Raw genomic sequence first — 16,105 nt, forward strand, 5'->3', positions numbered from 1 at the left:
AAGATATGAGAGGTTATGTCTATAGGAGTTTTGTTTATAAGAGTTTTTGTTTTATAAGAGTTCTTCTATCAAGAGTGTTTTTTGAAACTTTCTATAATTTATCTGTTCTTTTCCTCTGTATCTACTGCGTTGTAACACCGACATTTCCCCATGTGTGGACAAATGGCATATCTTATCTTGATGTCTAATGTTTTTCCTGGGAGCTGCTCAACCCATTCCTTCAGTTTGGGTGGCACTGGCCCCCAACTGTGTGTGTGTGTGTGTGTGTGTGTGTGTATATATTGTATTGTATTGTATCCATCCTCTACTTGGAGTCACGGGTGACTGCAGTGACTTCGGGCCTTAGGCGGGGTACACCCTGGACAGTGGCCAACTCGTCGCAGGGCCAACACAGAGACATAGAAATTACAGACAGCCATTCACGCTCACATTCATTCGCTATGGCCAATTTAGAGTCACCAATTTTGCCTAACACATGCATGTCTTTGGACGGTGGGAGGAAGCCGGAGAACCCGGAGAGAACCCACGGTAACACGGGGATGACATGCAGACTCCACCCAGAGAGATCATGTGTTGGTCCGCCTTTTATATTATATATATATATATATATTATTATATTGTATATATAGTGGGATGAGGCACAAGAACCTACAAGACTGCAAGACGTCCAGGTGGTCACCTATTAAGGTTATTTTGTGTTTTTATTACGATTTTTTTTATTATTTTTTTACATCGAATTTTTTTTACATATTTTTTTTGAAAAATGTAATCGTATTTATATACAATGAATGTTTTTTCTAGATTCGATGTAAAACTTTTTTTTTTAAATAAAAAACACAAAATAACCTTGATAGTCACCCTACTGGCCTGCTTCTTTCAACCTTCAAGAGGAAAAGTAGGGGTGAGTGATATCAGGTGAGAAACACGTTTACACCTGAGTAAGAAGCTTGTGCTGTAGACATAGTAGACCAAAGGGAGGCAGTAAAGATAACGACTGTCAATATTTCGGTGTAATCCCTCATTCGTCCAGGCGTGTTCCATAGTAGAAAAAGCTTCAGTTGTAGTCATCTGGACTCAGTTTGAAAAAATAGGGGCATTGGGGCTCCTCCCAATGGGCGGGTCTTACCACAGAACAGTATTAATATCGGAGTTCTCGACCTAAATTCTGTTATTGACAATGACTCTTGGATGAGAGTCGAAACGTCTATTTTTTCAAACTGAGTCCAGATGACTACAACTGAAGCTTTTTCTACTATGACTGTCAATATTCGTAAAAATAAATATTCATTCACTTAAATCACAAGGCTGACAGCCAATCATAGCGCTTAGATTGAAGCATGCGCAGAAGCTTTCACTTTGGATCAACTCCACGGATAACGGACAAACATCGCTAGCGTGACGAGTGCTAACACTCCTGTGACCAAAGCCTTATTTTGGTTTATTAAAGTGATGAGGTAGATAACAGCTCGCTGCTCTCATCCAGTTTGACAAACATTACCACCGCGGAAATGGACCAGGAGTTTGAAGACATAGATTCCGACGGCCGGTGGCAGAAACTGTATCTAGTAAGTCTTTAGCATAGTTAGCACAATGCTAGCGATCGGCTACTAAAGCGCGTATTTATTTTAGAAAGCGCACATTTGAGCGCCCGACACTTGTTGTGCGTTTGTTTCCTCGTATCACCAAATATCAAACCCGAACAATCACTGTCACGGTGTTTATCATTTCTAACGATGTTACTTTTTAAAATACGATTTCCACGTCCATCTAAGTATGAGTCTTAATGTTGTTTATTGTGAGTGTGGCTTGTTGTGATGCGTATCTTGTTACTTGTATCTGTAACTTAGACACTGCTGCACGAGTCCAAGACAATGAAATATATTGTACTATGTAGTGATAAATCTCATTTTCAATTGCTGTTTCTCTTGGTTTATAGGAGATTAGAAACCAGTCTGACGAGTGCCCCTACAAAGTTGCAAAGTATCCAGAGAATCGCAATCGCAACAGATATAGAGATGTCAGCCCATGTAAGTAGAAATGCAGTGTTTTGTGTTTTTGTATTGATTGTCCCCTTTACCGTGTCTTTGGGCACCTACTGTCCCAGGGCTAAATCTGATGCATTCCCTTCCTCTTAAAAAGCAATACCCTCACATTTCTCATGCTGTTACTCATTCATAGTTGACCACAGTCGAGTGAAGCTTGAGAGCACAGAAAATGACTACATCAACGCAAGTCTGGTAGTGATGGATGAAGCTCAAAGAAGTTATATTCTGACGCAGGTGAGACAAAGGGTTCTTTGAAGGAATACGTAACACTAATTTAATTTGACTTCATTATGTCAACATGTCTAATCATTATAAAACACATTATAGCAAAACCTGTGATGTTCACAAACTTTGCTGTTTCACTTTCGCTTATATTTGATTTTTTTCATAACTTTGCTGTTTCACTTTCGCTTATATTTGATTTTTTTCTCCTATCGCCTAACTTGGACTTTTTTTGTGGGAATGACGGCACATTTTTGTTCATGTCTTCAGGGGCCTCTAAGAAATACCTGTGGTCACTTCTGGTTGATGATCTGGGAGCAGAAAACCAAAGCAGTCATAATGCTCAACAGAGTCATAGAGAAAGGCTCGGTAAGAATACAGACACACAACAATGCAGTCACATGTACAGAAGTCTGAGTATTAAGTTATCTACTTAAACCCATACTGGTGTGGGACCTTTGTATGTCAGTAGTAAACAATGAAGATGGTTACCATTGTGGTGCAGCTGCTTTCAGTTACTTAAGCAACTGATTCCTGTTCTTTGTAGTACAACCCAATTTGTGTAATGGTCATTCATAACGTTCTGATTCTGATTACTAGTATATTATTATTATTGCTATTGCATTTTCTAGTTTTAGTGATGTCCAAATCATTTGACAAAAACATTCATAACTTGTCCTTCAAAGTACATTTTATATTAAAATGCTGTTCAATTTCACCTTGCTCAAACGGAAATCATTCCAAGTGCACCCACAGCACTGCCCCAGCGCTCCACATCCCCCTGCTTAGGAAAACTGACTTAATCTTCCCATTAACATGAGTCAATCAAACTACAGGGGAAAACTGCAAAAACACACACTGCCAACAATGCTCTGTCATCAGAATGTTGAAATATCTGGAATGGAGGTGATTATTCTACATCTATCCAAACATCCAAACACTAATGATTTTAAGATTTTGTAACAAAAGCAAGCAGCAATTTTGAATTACCAGGGCAGAAATGTGAGATACTGTACTGTTTGTCACAAAAGATGGACAACAATAATAATAATAATTCTATACTTTTTAAATATATATATATATATATATATTTTTTTTTTTACAATTCTTAAAAAGTATAATTTGTGGTAAATTATGTAATACTGATCTGTAGATAAAATGAAAAACTGTCGCAAGATAAAACCTAAACATCAGGACTTTGCCTTAATAAAAAATGCTTAGTGTCATAAACAAATAATGTTAATTTTTCATACATTGTAATATTCTGTGATTAATCCAGAAAGTTTTTGTTTACACATTTTTAAAAGGTCTGTTGCGAGATCCATTATGGCTATTCTCTGTGTCTTTGTAATATATAATTTACATGTTAATGCTATAGTATAGGTCAGGATACAGCATCAAGTGGTTATTGTACAATTTAAAACCTTATGATGATTATTATTATTTTAGCTGCTGGTCCAGTGAAAATCTATGCTGAATATAGCGTTGACCCTTATCGTGTAGCTGCCTATGTGTTTGAGATGTAGATGTGGTGTTTTGACAGTGTGTTCACATAAAAGACTCAAACTGAGATGTTGCTGAACTGTTTTCCTGTGATTTGGGGGATTAACTTTACCCCGTCTTGCACTCACCAGCTGTAATCCCTCTTTCTCCGTAGAGCAGCTGGACACCATCTCCTGACTTTTCCCTCCCCGGTTTCTCAGAAATTTGGCGATCTAAAACACCTTTGCCGGAGACTTTAGTGGCATTGTTGTATTGAAAACCACCAGCTGCACTGTTTCATGAGATCATTTTCTCAGTCACTCTGAGTCTGTGGAGTTAATTATTGGATCATATTCCAGAAATGGGCTAACCAGGTTCTGCCAGATTGATATGTGTATCAGTCTGAAATTACTTCTACACAATATTCTTCTCAAGAGTTTGTGGAACAAATATCGCAAGAATTCATCTGGTTTGAGCCAGGTTAGAAATCAGCCAGTAGTTTTAGCTCCATCCAGTGATTGTTTGAATACATTTGAAAGGGCTTTATCAGAATCTGAATCAAAATCGTCTTTGCCGTTGTTTGTGAACAAAATATACACTAGGGAAACATAAAAACATTTACACCTTATTTAGAGGGACATAGATAATTTAATTGTTATATATATGGGCTGTAATTGACTAAATAAATTCTTTGACTAAAACATGCCCTATCGACCGATTAGTTGACATAAAGAGGGTTTCAAAAATTATCAAAACTTTGAAGTATCTCCATCTCTCGATCCAAACAAAACTGAACTCAAAAGACTATAAACCTGTCAAGATTACAATATTATATATTGTATATATAATGTGGCTATATGTTTTATACTTTGCATTTAACAGAAGAGTTAACTAATAAACCCGCTCTTTAAATAAATGTCAATAAATCATTTGATCCTAACGGTTAATATTCATGTGTTCCTGGTGTTTAACAGGAAAAGTGTGCGCAGTACTGGCCTTCAGCTGAAGAGAGGGAGATGACATTCAGGGATACTCAGTTCTTGGTGACACTGTTGTCAGAAGAGCCCAAATCGTATTACACAACTAGAGTTTTGGAGCTTCAAAATGTTGAGGTAAGGCTTCTGTGCTCACTGCAATTCCTAGCATTTAACCTTTATTCTTCTAAAAAATGTCAGTTTAAGTATTGTTTCCGTGTGTGCGTGTGGTTTTGTTTTGTTTTGTTTTGTTTGGAACAAGTCACAATGTGGATTTTAGGCATTAACTCAAAACAAAGATTAAAATATGGCTCAGTTCTCTCTAAGTTTAAACCAGTGTTTCTCCTTTTAAGACAAATAATGTGTAGTGATTTGAATACTGGTTTGGTGTAGATATGAGCCTTTGTAATCCCGTGTTTGTCCAGGTGTGGTCCAAGGTACAAAATGTTTCAACTGTAGTCATCTGGACAACCAAAATACTTTGCTTATGTCTGATGTGTTTTTTTCAGACTGGAGAGAAGCGAGAGATCTACCATTTTCATTACACCACGTGGCCGGACTTTGGTGTCCCAGATTCGCCCGCGTCGTTCCTTAACTTCCTCTTCAAGGTTCGGGAGTCAGGGGCGCTGGGCGTGGACCACGGCCCAGCGGTGGTGCACTGTAGTGCTGGGATCGGCCGCTCAGGGACTTTCTCCTTAGTGGACACCTGTCTCGTCCTGGTGAGCACCTCACATGAAGTTAAAATGTCATTGACTTGTTTATTTCACCAAATAAAAAGTTATAGTGAATGCAAATATAAGTAGTCATTACTTACAGTATTGATATTTAAAGTGCTCAGTTTGTAGGGATATGATTTATCATAGTTTTACATCAGTCAAGTTGCAGTTTGTTAAGGAAAAAAATGAAAAATAAAAGTTGAAATTTAGAGGAAGTTTAAAACGGAATTCATCCGTCTTTGTCATCAATACGTTTACACAATTTACACTGAACCGACATTTTCCCGACAGTTTAAACAAAATAAAGGTGTTGACGGGTATTGTTATTTGTCAAATCATAACTAACATTCTATGTCACATTTGCTGCAAACTTGGGGGAAATTGGCAAAATCTTTAGTAAAATATAATTTATATTCACTACGTTTCAGTGAAATGTGTCGTCTAACTTGTTGGATGCACTTTAAGCTTCCTGTGGTAGCTTGGTTTGAAACTATCATATCTTTTGGTTTAAATTGAGCTGAACATTATCTAACTGACTTTTTTGCCGTTTTGTTTTGTGTTCAGATGGATAAGAGGAAAGACCCTTTGTCCGTGGACATTAGAAGCATCCTTTTGGACATGAGAAAGTATCGCATGGGCCTGATACAGACTCCAGACCAGCTGCGTTTCTCGTATATGGCCATTTTGGAAGGAGCCAAGTTCATCATGGGCGACTCCTCTGTGCCGGTACGAAGGCTGCGTTTGCCCTCTATTAACCGTACATGTTTGGTGAGAAGGAAATTGGCCTCAGTTTGTCGGAGCCGGTTCTTGGTGCGGTGACTCATCATGTAAAGACAGAAGTGATGGCCTTCAGTAAACACAAATACAGCCTTTGTACTCTTTATGTCATATGACCGGAGATGTGATGACGCACACAGGCCTCAACGCAAACATAAACGATTATTTCATTAGTTATGTCATGGGAGCTTTAGAGTTGCAATGATCGGATTTAACATGAATATTGTTTAAAGCATTTTGTCAGTCCAGTGGAGAACTTGTATTTATTTTTTGTCACACAAGTAAAGAAATGTGTCAAAATATTAAATGTTTGGAATTTCCCGCACAACCAAATTAGATGATATTCCTTGGATTTTTTCTTTTTTGGTTCACATTACTCTGTCCAGTATCTACATCTTTCTTTTGTGGAAATGGGTTGGGTTCACCTTATAACATTTTAGAAATCCTATAGTTCAAGGAAGAGGAAGGTAGATAGGGAAATTTGCCGTTTAACTGTCACAACTGGAGTGGATTGTGGTTAATATTTCTGCGATTACGCAACCTAACCTGGCACAAAAATCAATGTCTTCTTTGTTAGCACAAAACGACTATAGTGAGATCATTTTTTCACAAACATTTTTTAAACTCCAGTTTAAAGAACGACACGTCATAAGATTAGTATAACAAGTTTGTAGAGCCAATCCCTAGCAAGTAATTACACTGTTAGGGACAATTGTGGAAATCCCCCACTTGTTTATGCTCTTATCAACTTCCTGAAATTATAACTTTAAACTCTACAGCGCGAATGCACCATGATGGTTTACTATTCAATCGACTGGACCAGAAGCAGCACCTTTGATAATTTGAGCTGTTGTGCTAATTTGTGCTAATTCTTTTCTCCAGATCCGGTGGCGAGAGCAGTCCAGAGAGGACCAGGAGCCAAAGACCGACTCCTCCTCGTCAGCTCAGGCGCGGTGTCCCACAGAGAGGCTCAACGGAGGCTCCGACTACAGACAGGACGGGAAGACCGCCTCGCCATCGCCGCACAAGGAGACGGAAACGGATGGCAGCACGACAAAGTCAGTGTCTGGTTCTTTATACTGTGTTGTGTTTCAATTTAAAATGTGATAGTCCTGTTGATTTCAAATAGGATAAGGGGTCACTTTTAACTTTTTGTACCACTTTTAATGTACTAATCCAAATCTAGTCAACTTTAACTAGGACTAAAATGGATATAATCGTAATGTCATCATTGTAGACCAACTAATTTTAACTAGTTAAACAACTAAACCATTTCTAAACTAGCCTAAACTAGAGTACCACATTTAGAGAAATAACGTTAACAATATTGAATTTAATTTCTATAAACGTTATTTTCATGTACGTGCCAGTCTAGATCTTGACACTCGTTAGTTCTTTGTAATTCAATTCTCCCAAACACATGTGTATCCCAGGTATTGCTTGTTGTTTTTCCATTTGACACATCGTCCTGCATTTCACACAGAAGGGAGTGACTAGAGCATGAGATCTTAATCTAGCCATAACAATCAGTGTAAATGTTGTCTTTTCTCTTTTATTCCCAGCAAACGACGCAGAGAGGACAGTATCTCTAAATCGGACGCAGTGAAGACGCCCCAAAGCAAGTCCAGAACAAACGACGCCGAGAGGAAGAGAAAAAGGTGATTACATCTTCGGACCAACCTTTCCCTTGTTTTATTTTGAGCCCTTGTTGTCTTGAGTTGACATGCCTTAGTTAGTTACAGAAAGATTTAAATGAAGCGTATTGAACAGATTTGTCTTTAAATTGTTACGTTGGTTTACTGATTCTTTAAAAAAAAAAAAAAGTCTTAAAAAATTTCATTTTAGCTGTTGAACTTGTTAAAGGCGCAATGGACGATTTTTCGGCGATTTGAGAACGCAGGCGGAAGTGCGCACTCCCCCATGCGGACTGATACAACACACACGTCCCGTACACTGAGGGAACTATATTATGATGGATCAATGCGCTTAGACACGCGAAAACGTGGGACGAGCGGTAGCGGTAGCGGCTGCAGGTGAGCGGGAGGTGCGTTTTATGATTGATACGCGGCAGGACTAATCGGCAGTCCACGCCACGAGGAAATGAGACTCAGATTTGGGCCAAAAAAATCGTCCATTCAACCTTTAACCCTAAGTTTGTAATTTTTGTCCCAGAATCGACGTAGCACCGTTTTGATGACTCGACTAAACCACCAGCTCGCTTTATAATTTCTCAGATTTGTTGTTGTGATTCCTTCCTGTAAAAATGAGCCGACCTTCACCTCTGACACACTTCCTATGGTTCTCCTCAAACAGTTTGGGCTGCATTTGCTGCACATGACATGAGCTTGCCTGTCCAGCGAGGGGCAGTGGTTTTTATCCCCCCTCCTGTGACGACTACTACACTGTCGAAGATTTAGCCGGGGATTATTTCAGCTTTAGAGCGCGCCGCCTCGTGTACGTGTACGAGTCTTGTGTGTGTGCCGTTTGTGCTGTGTTTTCTTGGTTTGACACTGGCTTGGCTCACGCAAGTGAAAGTCGTATTTTGTCACGCTGATTGTAAGAAAGCAACTGAAAAGTTTCGGCTGCACATTGAAAGAAATGTTTAAAAATATATATGTTGAGGGATATTGCTAGAAGAGCTTTATAGTTATGTCTTTATGGTTTTGTCATTAGTCACAATCAAAACTTACACATCACCCAATTTTAGTAGAACCATTTTTGGATGTTTTGCATTCAGTAACTCTGCAAAAAATATTTTATTCTGCAGTCTTCATTCACAAATAAAATTATATACCTTTATCCATCAAACGGCCTAAAATGTAATCCCTAGTACAATACATGGCTTGAGTTCTTTAGTGTACTGGACTGGCTCCTTTTCTTGACATTTCTTTGTGTGTGTGTTTTGAAAGACTTGAGCTGTGGATTCACTATAGTGTAGGGATGGGACAAGACCAGAATCGGAGAGCTTTCTGGAACTACAGCTTCAAGAAGTGTAACTCCTCAGCACTAAACCCCTTTACCCCCAAAAATGCACATTACAATGTTGTCTGACAATTTTATTTTGTAAGCTCTTGTCCCATTCCTACTTGAGCTTTCTTATTAAAATGGTAATAAATCAAAGCCACGGTCATGGCACAGAAGAGTGTGGTCTTAAACCTTTGAGCTAAGGCAGAGTCCATACAATTGTAGTGTGTGCATGGCCGGAGCAGAAGATCTTGCTGCTCGTAGTGATACTTTAATGCCTAATTATGTAACGCTCCATCAAAAAGCAGTTGTATGCTTTATTAAACAATGGCTGCTTATGCTCCTGTTAATTTAAATGGGACCTGACTGTCTTTAATACCTTGTTAATAAGATGCTATATTATCCTGTTTTGTCTTCCAGAGTGAAAACTAATGACTGCTAACAACCCCACGTGCGGCTTCAGCTCTGGCAGCATCTTCAGGGAACTCGGCTCTAACAACCAGTTGTCCTCACTTCAACTGTTTTTATACTTTTCACCACATTGTTTGACTTATGCATTTTGACAGTTCAAAGCCCAACAGACACAATCTTTCATTATTTAGCTTTGTTTACAGCCAACACAAAAGCACATTTCAGAGAAAAACACCAGCGCTTTACCCAACCAAAGCCTGCTGCTTCTGGATTTATGTACTTTATTTCTATTTTATTTTAATTATTTGCTGTTTTAATATGCTTTTGATGAACTTAAGAAAAAAATAGGCTATGCATTGCCAATTTGTAATGTTCATATGTATTTTTAAGGAAAAAAATAATCTCTTTCCAGACGGAAAATATTAAGTTATATTTTTTGAAAAATTACTTGAAGTTTTTCACAGTAATGGGGCGTTAAAGCCTCCTTTCATGTGCAAAAGTAAACAATGTGTAATGTTTCAACAATGATGTACATAGTTTTTTAATGTGTTTAAAAAGATATTTTTGCTTGTTTAAAAAGCAATGTTACAGATTTTAATACAGATTACTCATTTCCTTTACAAGAATTGTCTTAAGTTTCACTTTCCTAGAATGTAATCTAATAATAAAACTGGTCTTATCTAGTTTACAAACTACTTTTGTTTTTAATACAAAACATGTAACAATTTTTATTATATATTTTTAGGTATGATTTATTTTTCTAACATCTAAAAAAGTTCAAAGTAAAATTCCCTTATTAGAACAAAGAACATTAAAGAGCTAAACTGCTCAGTGTGCCTCAGGATGTTGCCATTTGTGGCCATGATGTTTTTTAAGCTTGAGCATCTGACTGAGAATTCTCCATCTTTAAGTATCACATTAACTGTATTCTGAAATGTGAATGTTTTAACAGATTTGCTGCAAACCCACCTTTCAAACTTAAGTCAGTTACACCAAGGTTTGTAGTGGTAAACAGTTTTCTTGAAATGGGTACTAAAAATAACTTTGAAAAAAGAATTGAAGAGACAGTAAGAGCGCACACATCATGGACACATTTTTAGAATAGATTTAAACTTATACCTGAAAGAACGAGTGACACAAGGAAGGAATCAAATTACATCGAGGCGTGACTTACCAGAAACACAGTGGAACCTTGCCAGCCACTTTCAGTTAGACATGGGCCGGGCAAGTTCAGACAGTACATTGTTGGACAGACTGCATTTTCAACCAGATTTAATGACATTTTATTGTATAAAAAAGTTCAACTGACATGGACACAATGAGAAACTAAAAATACACTTTTGTTGCAAATCGTTATGGGTTGGATTTGACAGTTTGCCACATCTTAAATTGAATCTTGTTTTAGAAAAGTGCGGGTGGAATGCTGCCCCCAAACATAAGAGTCCAAGAAGGTGGGATCTTCCACTTGTTTTCATCTTCACCCTAAAATCAACACAATAAAATGTGCATATTAAATTGACATACCCTGTTATACCCTATATGTAGCCAAAGCTTGTGAACGCCTGTGTGGGTGGATTTGATAACATGCACCGAAGTTATGTGCAGCGGCCATGAAAGTATGTAATTCTGAAGGATGTAAGTTGCAACTCACAGTGTTGTCCAGCAGGTGGAGCCAGCTGTTGAGATGGTTGATCAATGTGAATGCGTCTGGGACGTTGTCTCCCTCTGAGCAAAAGAGCAGCAGCACAGCCAGAGGCAGGTTCTCAGCACAACTATAGGGTCACATGAGAATAAAAAAACACATTCAAATATTTTGTAAACCAATGACACCAGCGAGAGTTTGGTCGTGTCCAGGTTTAAACAAATTCAACATGGTGCAGTCTCCACTATGTTCTTAATAATAATCCTGATTTAGACCTTTTAAATCTGTTCACATTCTGGTTTAGTTTGGGCATCAGTCATGGTTCAAGCGCATTTCAATTCTGTATATATATATATTTGTCAAAAAGTAGACATTCATGTTTCCAAATTACTCTGTTGTTATCTAATGCCCTTCTACAAACTTGACAAGTCTTCGTTTGAGCTTTTTTACCTATCAGTGTAAAGGTCTTTGGTAATGCCGCCTCCTGGGATGTAAAGTCGTGGTTCTGAGCTTCCATCGGTTAAACCAGGAAAGGCCTGAACTTTCTCCATCTCATGCCATTCCAGCTTCTTCAACACTTCCTCACTCAACTTCAACATGGACGGAGTGACCAAGTACCTCAGAGGAGACCTACAAAAACAACATGTAAAACATTATATTGTAATGTGGTGGTTCTTGAATGGTGGTAGAGTAGGTGGTGTCCCTCGTAATAATCTGGGCTGTTCTGTCGTCTTGATATTGTTACGTTTTTCTTACATTATTATTTTTGGTTTAGTTCTTTAGCTGGGGCATGCCCTGGTTTGGACACTATGTAGGACTGGTTTGGACAAGGTTTAATACGACCTTGGTATCCCTGGTATAGTTCTGCCGTGCACTTGATATAGTATTCAATTATTATACAGGGATGTCAAATTCTCCAAAAAGATTTGTCAACAATTTTAGAGAGAAACAACACCCCACTTTTTGCAACTATAAAGAAGGTCCTTGAAAAAAAATATAATTAAGTCTAAGTCAAAGGATTGAAACTAAAATGTAATTCCCCCCCAGAATTCTCTAGATTACTATTACTCCAGTTTAATTCCCAAACCCGCTATTTGACGAGTGGGATATAAAACTTCAATTTTTAAATTATTATATTTAGGTTAAATGACATTCATTAACAGTTGGTATTGTTTGTGTTCAGGAAATTCATATTTAAAATTATTTTTTAATTTTAAATATTGTGATCAATTTGAGGAAAACCCCATAAATAATGTTTTTGTCATATCGCCCAGCACTCTTTAGACCAAGAGTACTAAGATAAGATAAGATATTCCTTTATTGTCCCACATGGGGAAACTTCATTGGTGCAACGCAGGAAGATACAGAGGTAGATACAGAAGAACAGATCACTTATAGGAAGTCTGAAAAACACTTTCAATAGAAGATCTCCTATAAATAAAAACTCCCATAGACAAATACATAAATACATAAATACCATTGCATGTGATCACGACAGTAATTGGTTACGTCATAAGGCGCTGGTACAGCTGGCAGCCCGGTGTAAACGCTCTCTCTTCTTTCTCACACTTATTGTGCTTTATCTCCTATATTTTGTAAATATAGTTAGTATATTTTTTCTATTTTACTGTACGATAGGGACACGCGCTGGAATAGTTTTTTAATTCAACTGTTTTTGACTTTTTTCGGCTGGATTTGAGCGTTTTTCGTTGCGTTCGTTGTGTTGTTGTGACGTGAGCTAGCTCCGAGCGAGCGCACCAGCCCCCCCCCGCGCCCTCCGGCCGCGCTAAAGTACGGCGTGTCGTCGGTACACGTTTATATACACGTTTATATGAAAGAGGAACTTCACGAACGATCGGGACACGCACTGGAATCGCTTTAAATTAACTTGTTTTGACTTTATTCGGCTGGATTGAGTGTTTTCGTCGTGTCGTGGCGATGTGTCTTGGCTCTGAGTCCCCCGGCTCCGGCCCCGCCCCCCGGCTCCGGCCCCGCCCCCCGGCCGGCGCCGTACCGCGTTTACACAAAGGAGGAACTCATGAAACTGCGGAGAACAGTCGTCTTACCCGGAGATCGTCACGTTATCCCGTCGCAATACTGACCTAACCTAATACTGATGTGCAATTCTGTCATATGTGCAAATGCTGTTGGAATTCATGTGCAATCTATGTGCTGTCGTGACACATATTCATGTGCAATTACTGTCGGGATCACATGCAATGGTATTTATTTATTTATTTGTCTATGGGAGTTTTTATTTATTTATAGGAGATCTTCTCCTGAAAGTGTTTTTCAGACTTCCTATAAGTGATCTGTTCTTCTGTATCTACCTCTGTATCTACCTGCGTTGCACCAATGAAATTTCCCCATGTGGGACAATAAAGGAATATCTTATCTTATCTTAATTGCACATGAATGTGTCATGACGGCACATCAAATCAAATCAAATCAATTTATTTTTGTATTGGATTGCACATGAATTTCACAGTAATAGCACATGAATTCCAACAGTAATTGCACATGAATTCCAACAGTAATTGCACATATGACGGAATTGCACATCAGTATTAGGTTAGGTCAGTATTGTGAGTGTTCAGGACTAACAGTGTTTGTTATAAAGTCTATAAGTATATAGTAGAAAAAGCTTCAGTTGTAGTCATCTGGACTCAGTTTGAGTTGAGCTTCAGTTGAGTCCAGATGACTACAACTGAAGCTTTTTCTACTATGGAACACGCCTGGACGAATGAGGGATTACACCGACATATTTCTATAAGTATAGTACAAACCTGTATATTGCAATATTATTATTTAGCCGAGATGGAGCAGTGGATGAGACATTTTTAGGTGTGTGTGTGTGTGTGTGTGTTTGTGTAATTACAAAAATAATTACACAAAAAAAATATAATTATTTACCCTTGCAGCTGCCGGTCATCCCTCTGATACGCGTGACTACTAGTCAGCACTATTGTCCTGGAGAAACCACTGGCTTTGATCCAAGAAATAAGCACCTGACGAAACTTTTTGCTCCTTTTCTGCAATTAAGAGTTCAACACACAAAAAAAGTAATAATAATAATTCCATGACAGGCTAGTATAGTATGGACAAGGATTTTGCAGCACTTACCTGAATGACGGGGGACCGGATTTGAAGAACTGCCAGCTTCTTTTCTCTGGACATGTAAACTGTAGAAGAGATATGTATTATATTAAGTAGTGAATATAGTGGGACATAGGGCTGTAGTCAACTAAAATTATTAAGTACCTCTATGTATTTAGCTAAACTACAGGAGTTAATGTAAAATAACTATTTATTACAGAAAAGTACTAAGAAACTGCATTTTTAAAGTATGTAAAAAGGTGAAATTAAATTCATAGTTCTCTCCCAATTTTCTGTTAACTCACTCCATGTCTCCTTTTTGCTGTTGTTGAGTAGAAACTCATATGATCTAAATTAATTAGTTGACTACCGGTAATAATATTTGGGGCTATTAAGACGCCATCAACAGATTAATCAATTGAAGGACTCAAGACATAGAGCAAAACTAAATAATAGGGTAAATCAAACAGAATTGGTCCCTATATGAATGCAACTTTTGTCCAAATACTAAAACAAGCCGTTCCGCTCTGGTACCTTCGGCGGCTGTGTGCACTCCGTCTGCGTCCTCCTTTCGGGTGCTGTACGGGTTGTTTCCTGCCATTGGGATGAGGCAGTCTGTGTGGATGTGGCCCACTCTGCACATGCCAAAAGTAGAGATGATGAGGTCCACCGCTAACTGTCCCACGTTACCCACGGCGACCACGGGCTGCAAGGAGGGACAGACAGAGAAGCTTTTAATTTTAACTCAAATGACCCATAGTTTAAAATTGTGCAGAATTATACTAAACATACACTAATAATAATAATAATAATAACAACAAATAATAGATATATACATAATAGTAGTAGAAGTTACTTTCAGAGCAGGATGAACATTAATCCCTAACAAGGAATGATCTTTATAATTCACTCAAGTACACTTTTCTTGGCACAATTATTTTCATGTAACACATTATCACAACAATGTCCTTGATCTAGTTGTAGGCCCACAGAAAACCTGTACATGTTGTGTCATTGCCTAAAAAACTACCGGTATTCTAAAATCAAAAATAATAATAATAATAAAATTAACGATTGATAAGACAAGCTATTTTACGCAAACTATGAATACGATTGTTATGTAGTAGACGATATGCTGTACAACGAGGGGAGAGTATTTTATAAGTCGCAAACTATAAAACTGAAATCAAAATGAGACATGACTCACCATGACGAGGGTAAATCCATTCAGATCTGGCGGTGATTTTTGTGACGGGATAAACATTGTGCAGTTTAGCGGGGGAGGAAAGAGGGAACGAGTATTAAATTATTTACAATGTATAAAAGAAGAGTTTTAACACGTTTTCCCTAGTGTTTTGTATTTTCAGCTCAGCGCAGTGGTCCTTCAGTGCCCTGAGTCCCCCGAGTGTGACGTTTATGGTGTTTAAGAAGCGCCTGACGAAAAATATGTAACCATGGATCTATTATTACACAGATTCTCATCTTAATTCAGAGGAAAATACGTGTTGAGAATGTAGCAAATATTTGACATTGGTGCATGCGTGTCATTAATATAATATAACAATGAGGAAATAAATATCTGTGCCACTTTATGACCGGGCATCTTTGCAGACGTTAATTGGATATACATTTGTAGTTTCCTTAAGATTATGTGTAGTCCCATGAAGCTGCATTCTTAATAAATGTAATAATGTTCCTTTTACATATATCGCCCAGCCTGTACAGTTTGACTTGATATAAAATTTCCCTCTTAAATTGAGTTCAGCAACCAAGTTC

The 16,105-nt window shown here is 38.1% G+C and overlaps 2 protein-coding genes across 3 annotated transcripts; one reads left to right on the top strand and one right to left on the bottom strand.

Moving 5' to 3' along the window:
- Window positions 1-1,345: 1,345 nt before the first annotated feature.
- On the top strand, window positions 1,346-10,283 carry ptpn2b (protein tyrosine phosphatase non-receptor type 2b). Of its 2 annotated transcripts, XR_011927038.1 has the most exons (11): window positions 1,346-1,565; window positions 1,937-2,027; window positions 2,179-2,279; window positions 2,538-2,636; window positions 4,724-4,861; window positions 5,233-5,442; window positions 6,004-6,165; window positions 7,099-7,274; window positions 7,779-7,874; window positions 8,530-8,670; window positions 9,601-10,283. XR_011927038.1 is itself a non-coding variant. In XM_072447842.1 (10 exons), the coding sequence occupies exons 1-10, from the start codon at window positions 1,509-1,511 to the stop codon at window positions 9,620-9,622; spliced, it is 1,152 nt and encodes a 383-aa protein (XP_072303943.1). In that variant the 5' UTR covers window positions 1,346-1,508; the 3' UTR covers window positions 9,623-10,283. The 2 variants fall into 2 exon arrangements, 1 of the variants encoding a protein (XP_072303943.1); XM_072447842.1 differs by lacking the exon at window positions 8,530-8,670.
- A 579-nt stretch (window positions 10,284-10,862) lies between these two features.
- Window positions 10,863-15,735, bottom strand: psmg2 (proteasome (prosome, macropain) assembly chaperone 2). Its single transcript, XM_072447155.1, has 7 exons — window positions 15,537-15,735; window positions 14,864-15,035; window positions 14,357-14,415; window positions 14,147-14,265; window positions 11,684-11,863; window positions 11,243-11,363; window positions 10,863-11,073 (listed from the first exon to the last, which is right to left on the bottom strand). Exons 1-7 carry the CDS (start codon window positions 15,591-15,593, stop codon window positions 10,993-10,995), a joined length of 789 nt encoding a protein of 262 aa, XP_072303256.1. The 5' UTR covers window positions 15,594-15,735; the 3' UTR covers window positions 10,863-10,992.
- Between the last annotated feature and the right edge of the window lie 370 nt (window positions 15,736-16,105).

This window comes from Eucyclogobius newberryi, unplaced genomic scaffold, assembly GCF_026437365.1.
Source record: "Eucyclogobius newberryi isolate DKJ021-1_F unplaced genomic scaffold, fEucNew1.0.hap1 SCAF_16, whole genome shotgun sequence".
Taxonomy (NCBI): Eukaryota; Metazoa; Chordata; class Actinopteri; order Gobiiformes; family Gobiidae; genus Eucyclogobius; species Eucyclogobius newberryi.

Excerpts from the sequence above, each read along its gene's own strand:
- ptpn2b (XM_072447842.1), top strand. The coding sequence starts at position 1,509 with ATGGACCAGGAGTTTGAAGACATAGATTCCGACGGCCGGTGGCAGAAA. Across the intron at positions 1,566-1,936 it reads GGTGGCAGAAACTGTATCTA|GAGATTAGAAACCAGTCTGA; the intron begins GTAAGTCTTTAG and ends CTTGGTTTATAG. Across the intron at positions 2,028-2,178 it reads ATATAGAGATGTCAGCCCAT|TTGACCACAGTCGAGTGAAG; the intron begins GTAAGTAGAAAT and ends ACTCATTCATAG.
- psmg2 (XM_072447155.1), bottom strand. The coding sequence starts at position 15,593 with ATGTTTATCCCGTCACAAAAATCACCGCCAGATCTGAATGGATTTACC. Across the intron at positions 11,364-11,683 it reads AAAGACCTTTACACTGATAG|TTGTGCTGAGAACCTGCCTC; the intron begins GTAAAAAAGCTC and ends GTGACCCTATAG. Across the intron at positions 11,074-11,242 it reads TCCACCTGCTGGACAACACT|GGTGAAGATGAAAACAAGTG; the intron begins GTGAGTTGCAAC and ends TGTTGATTTTAG.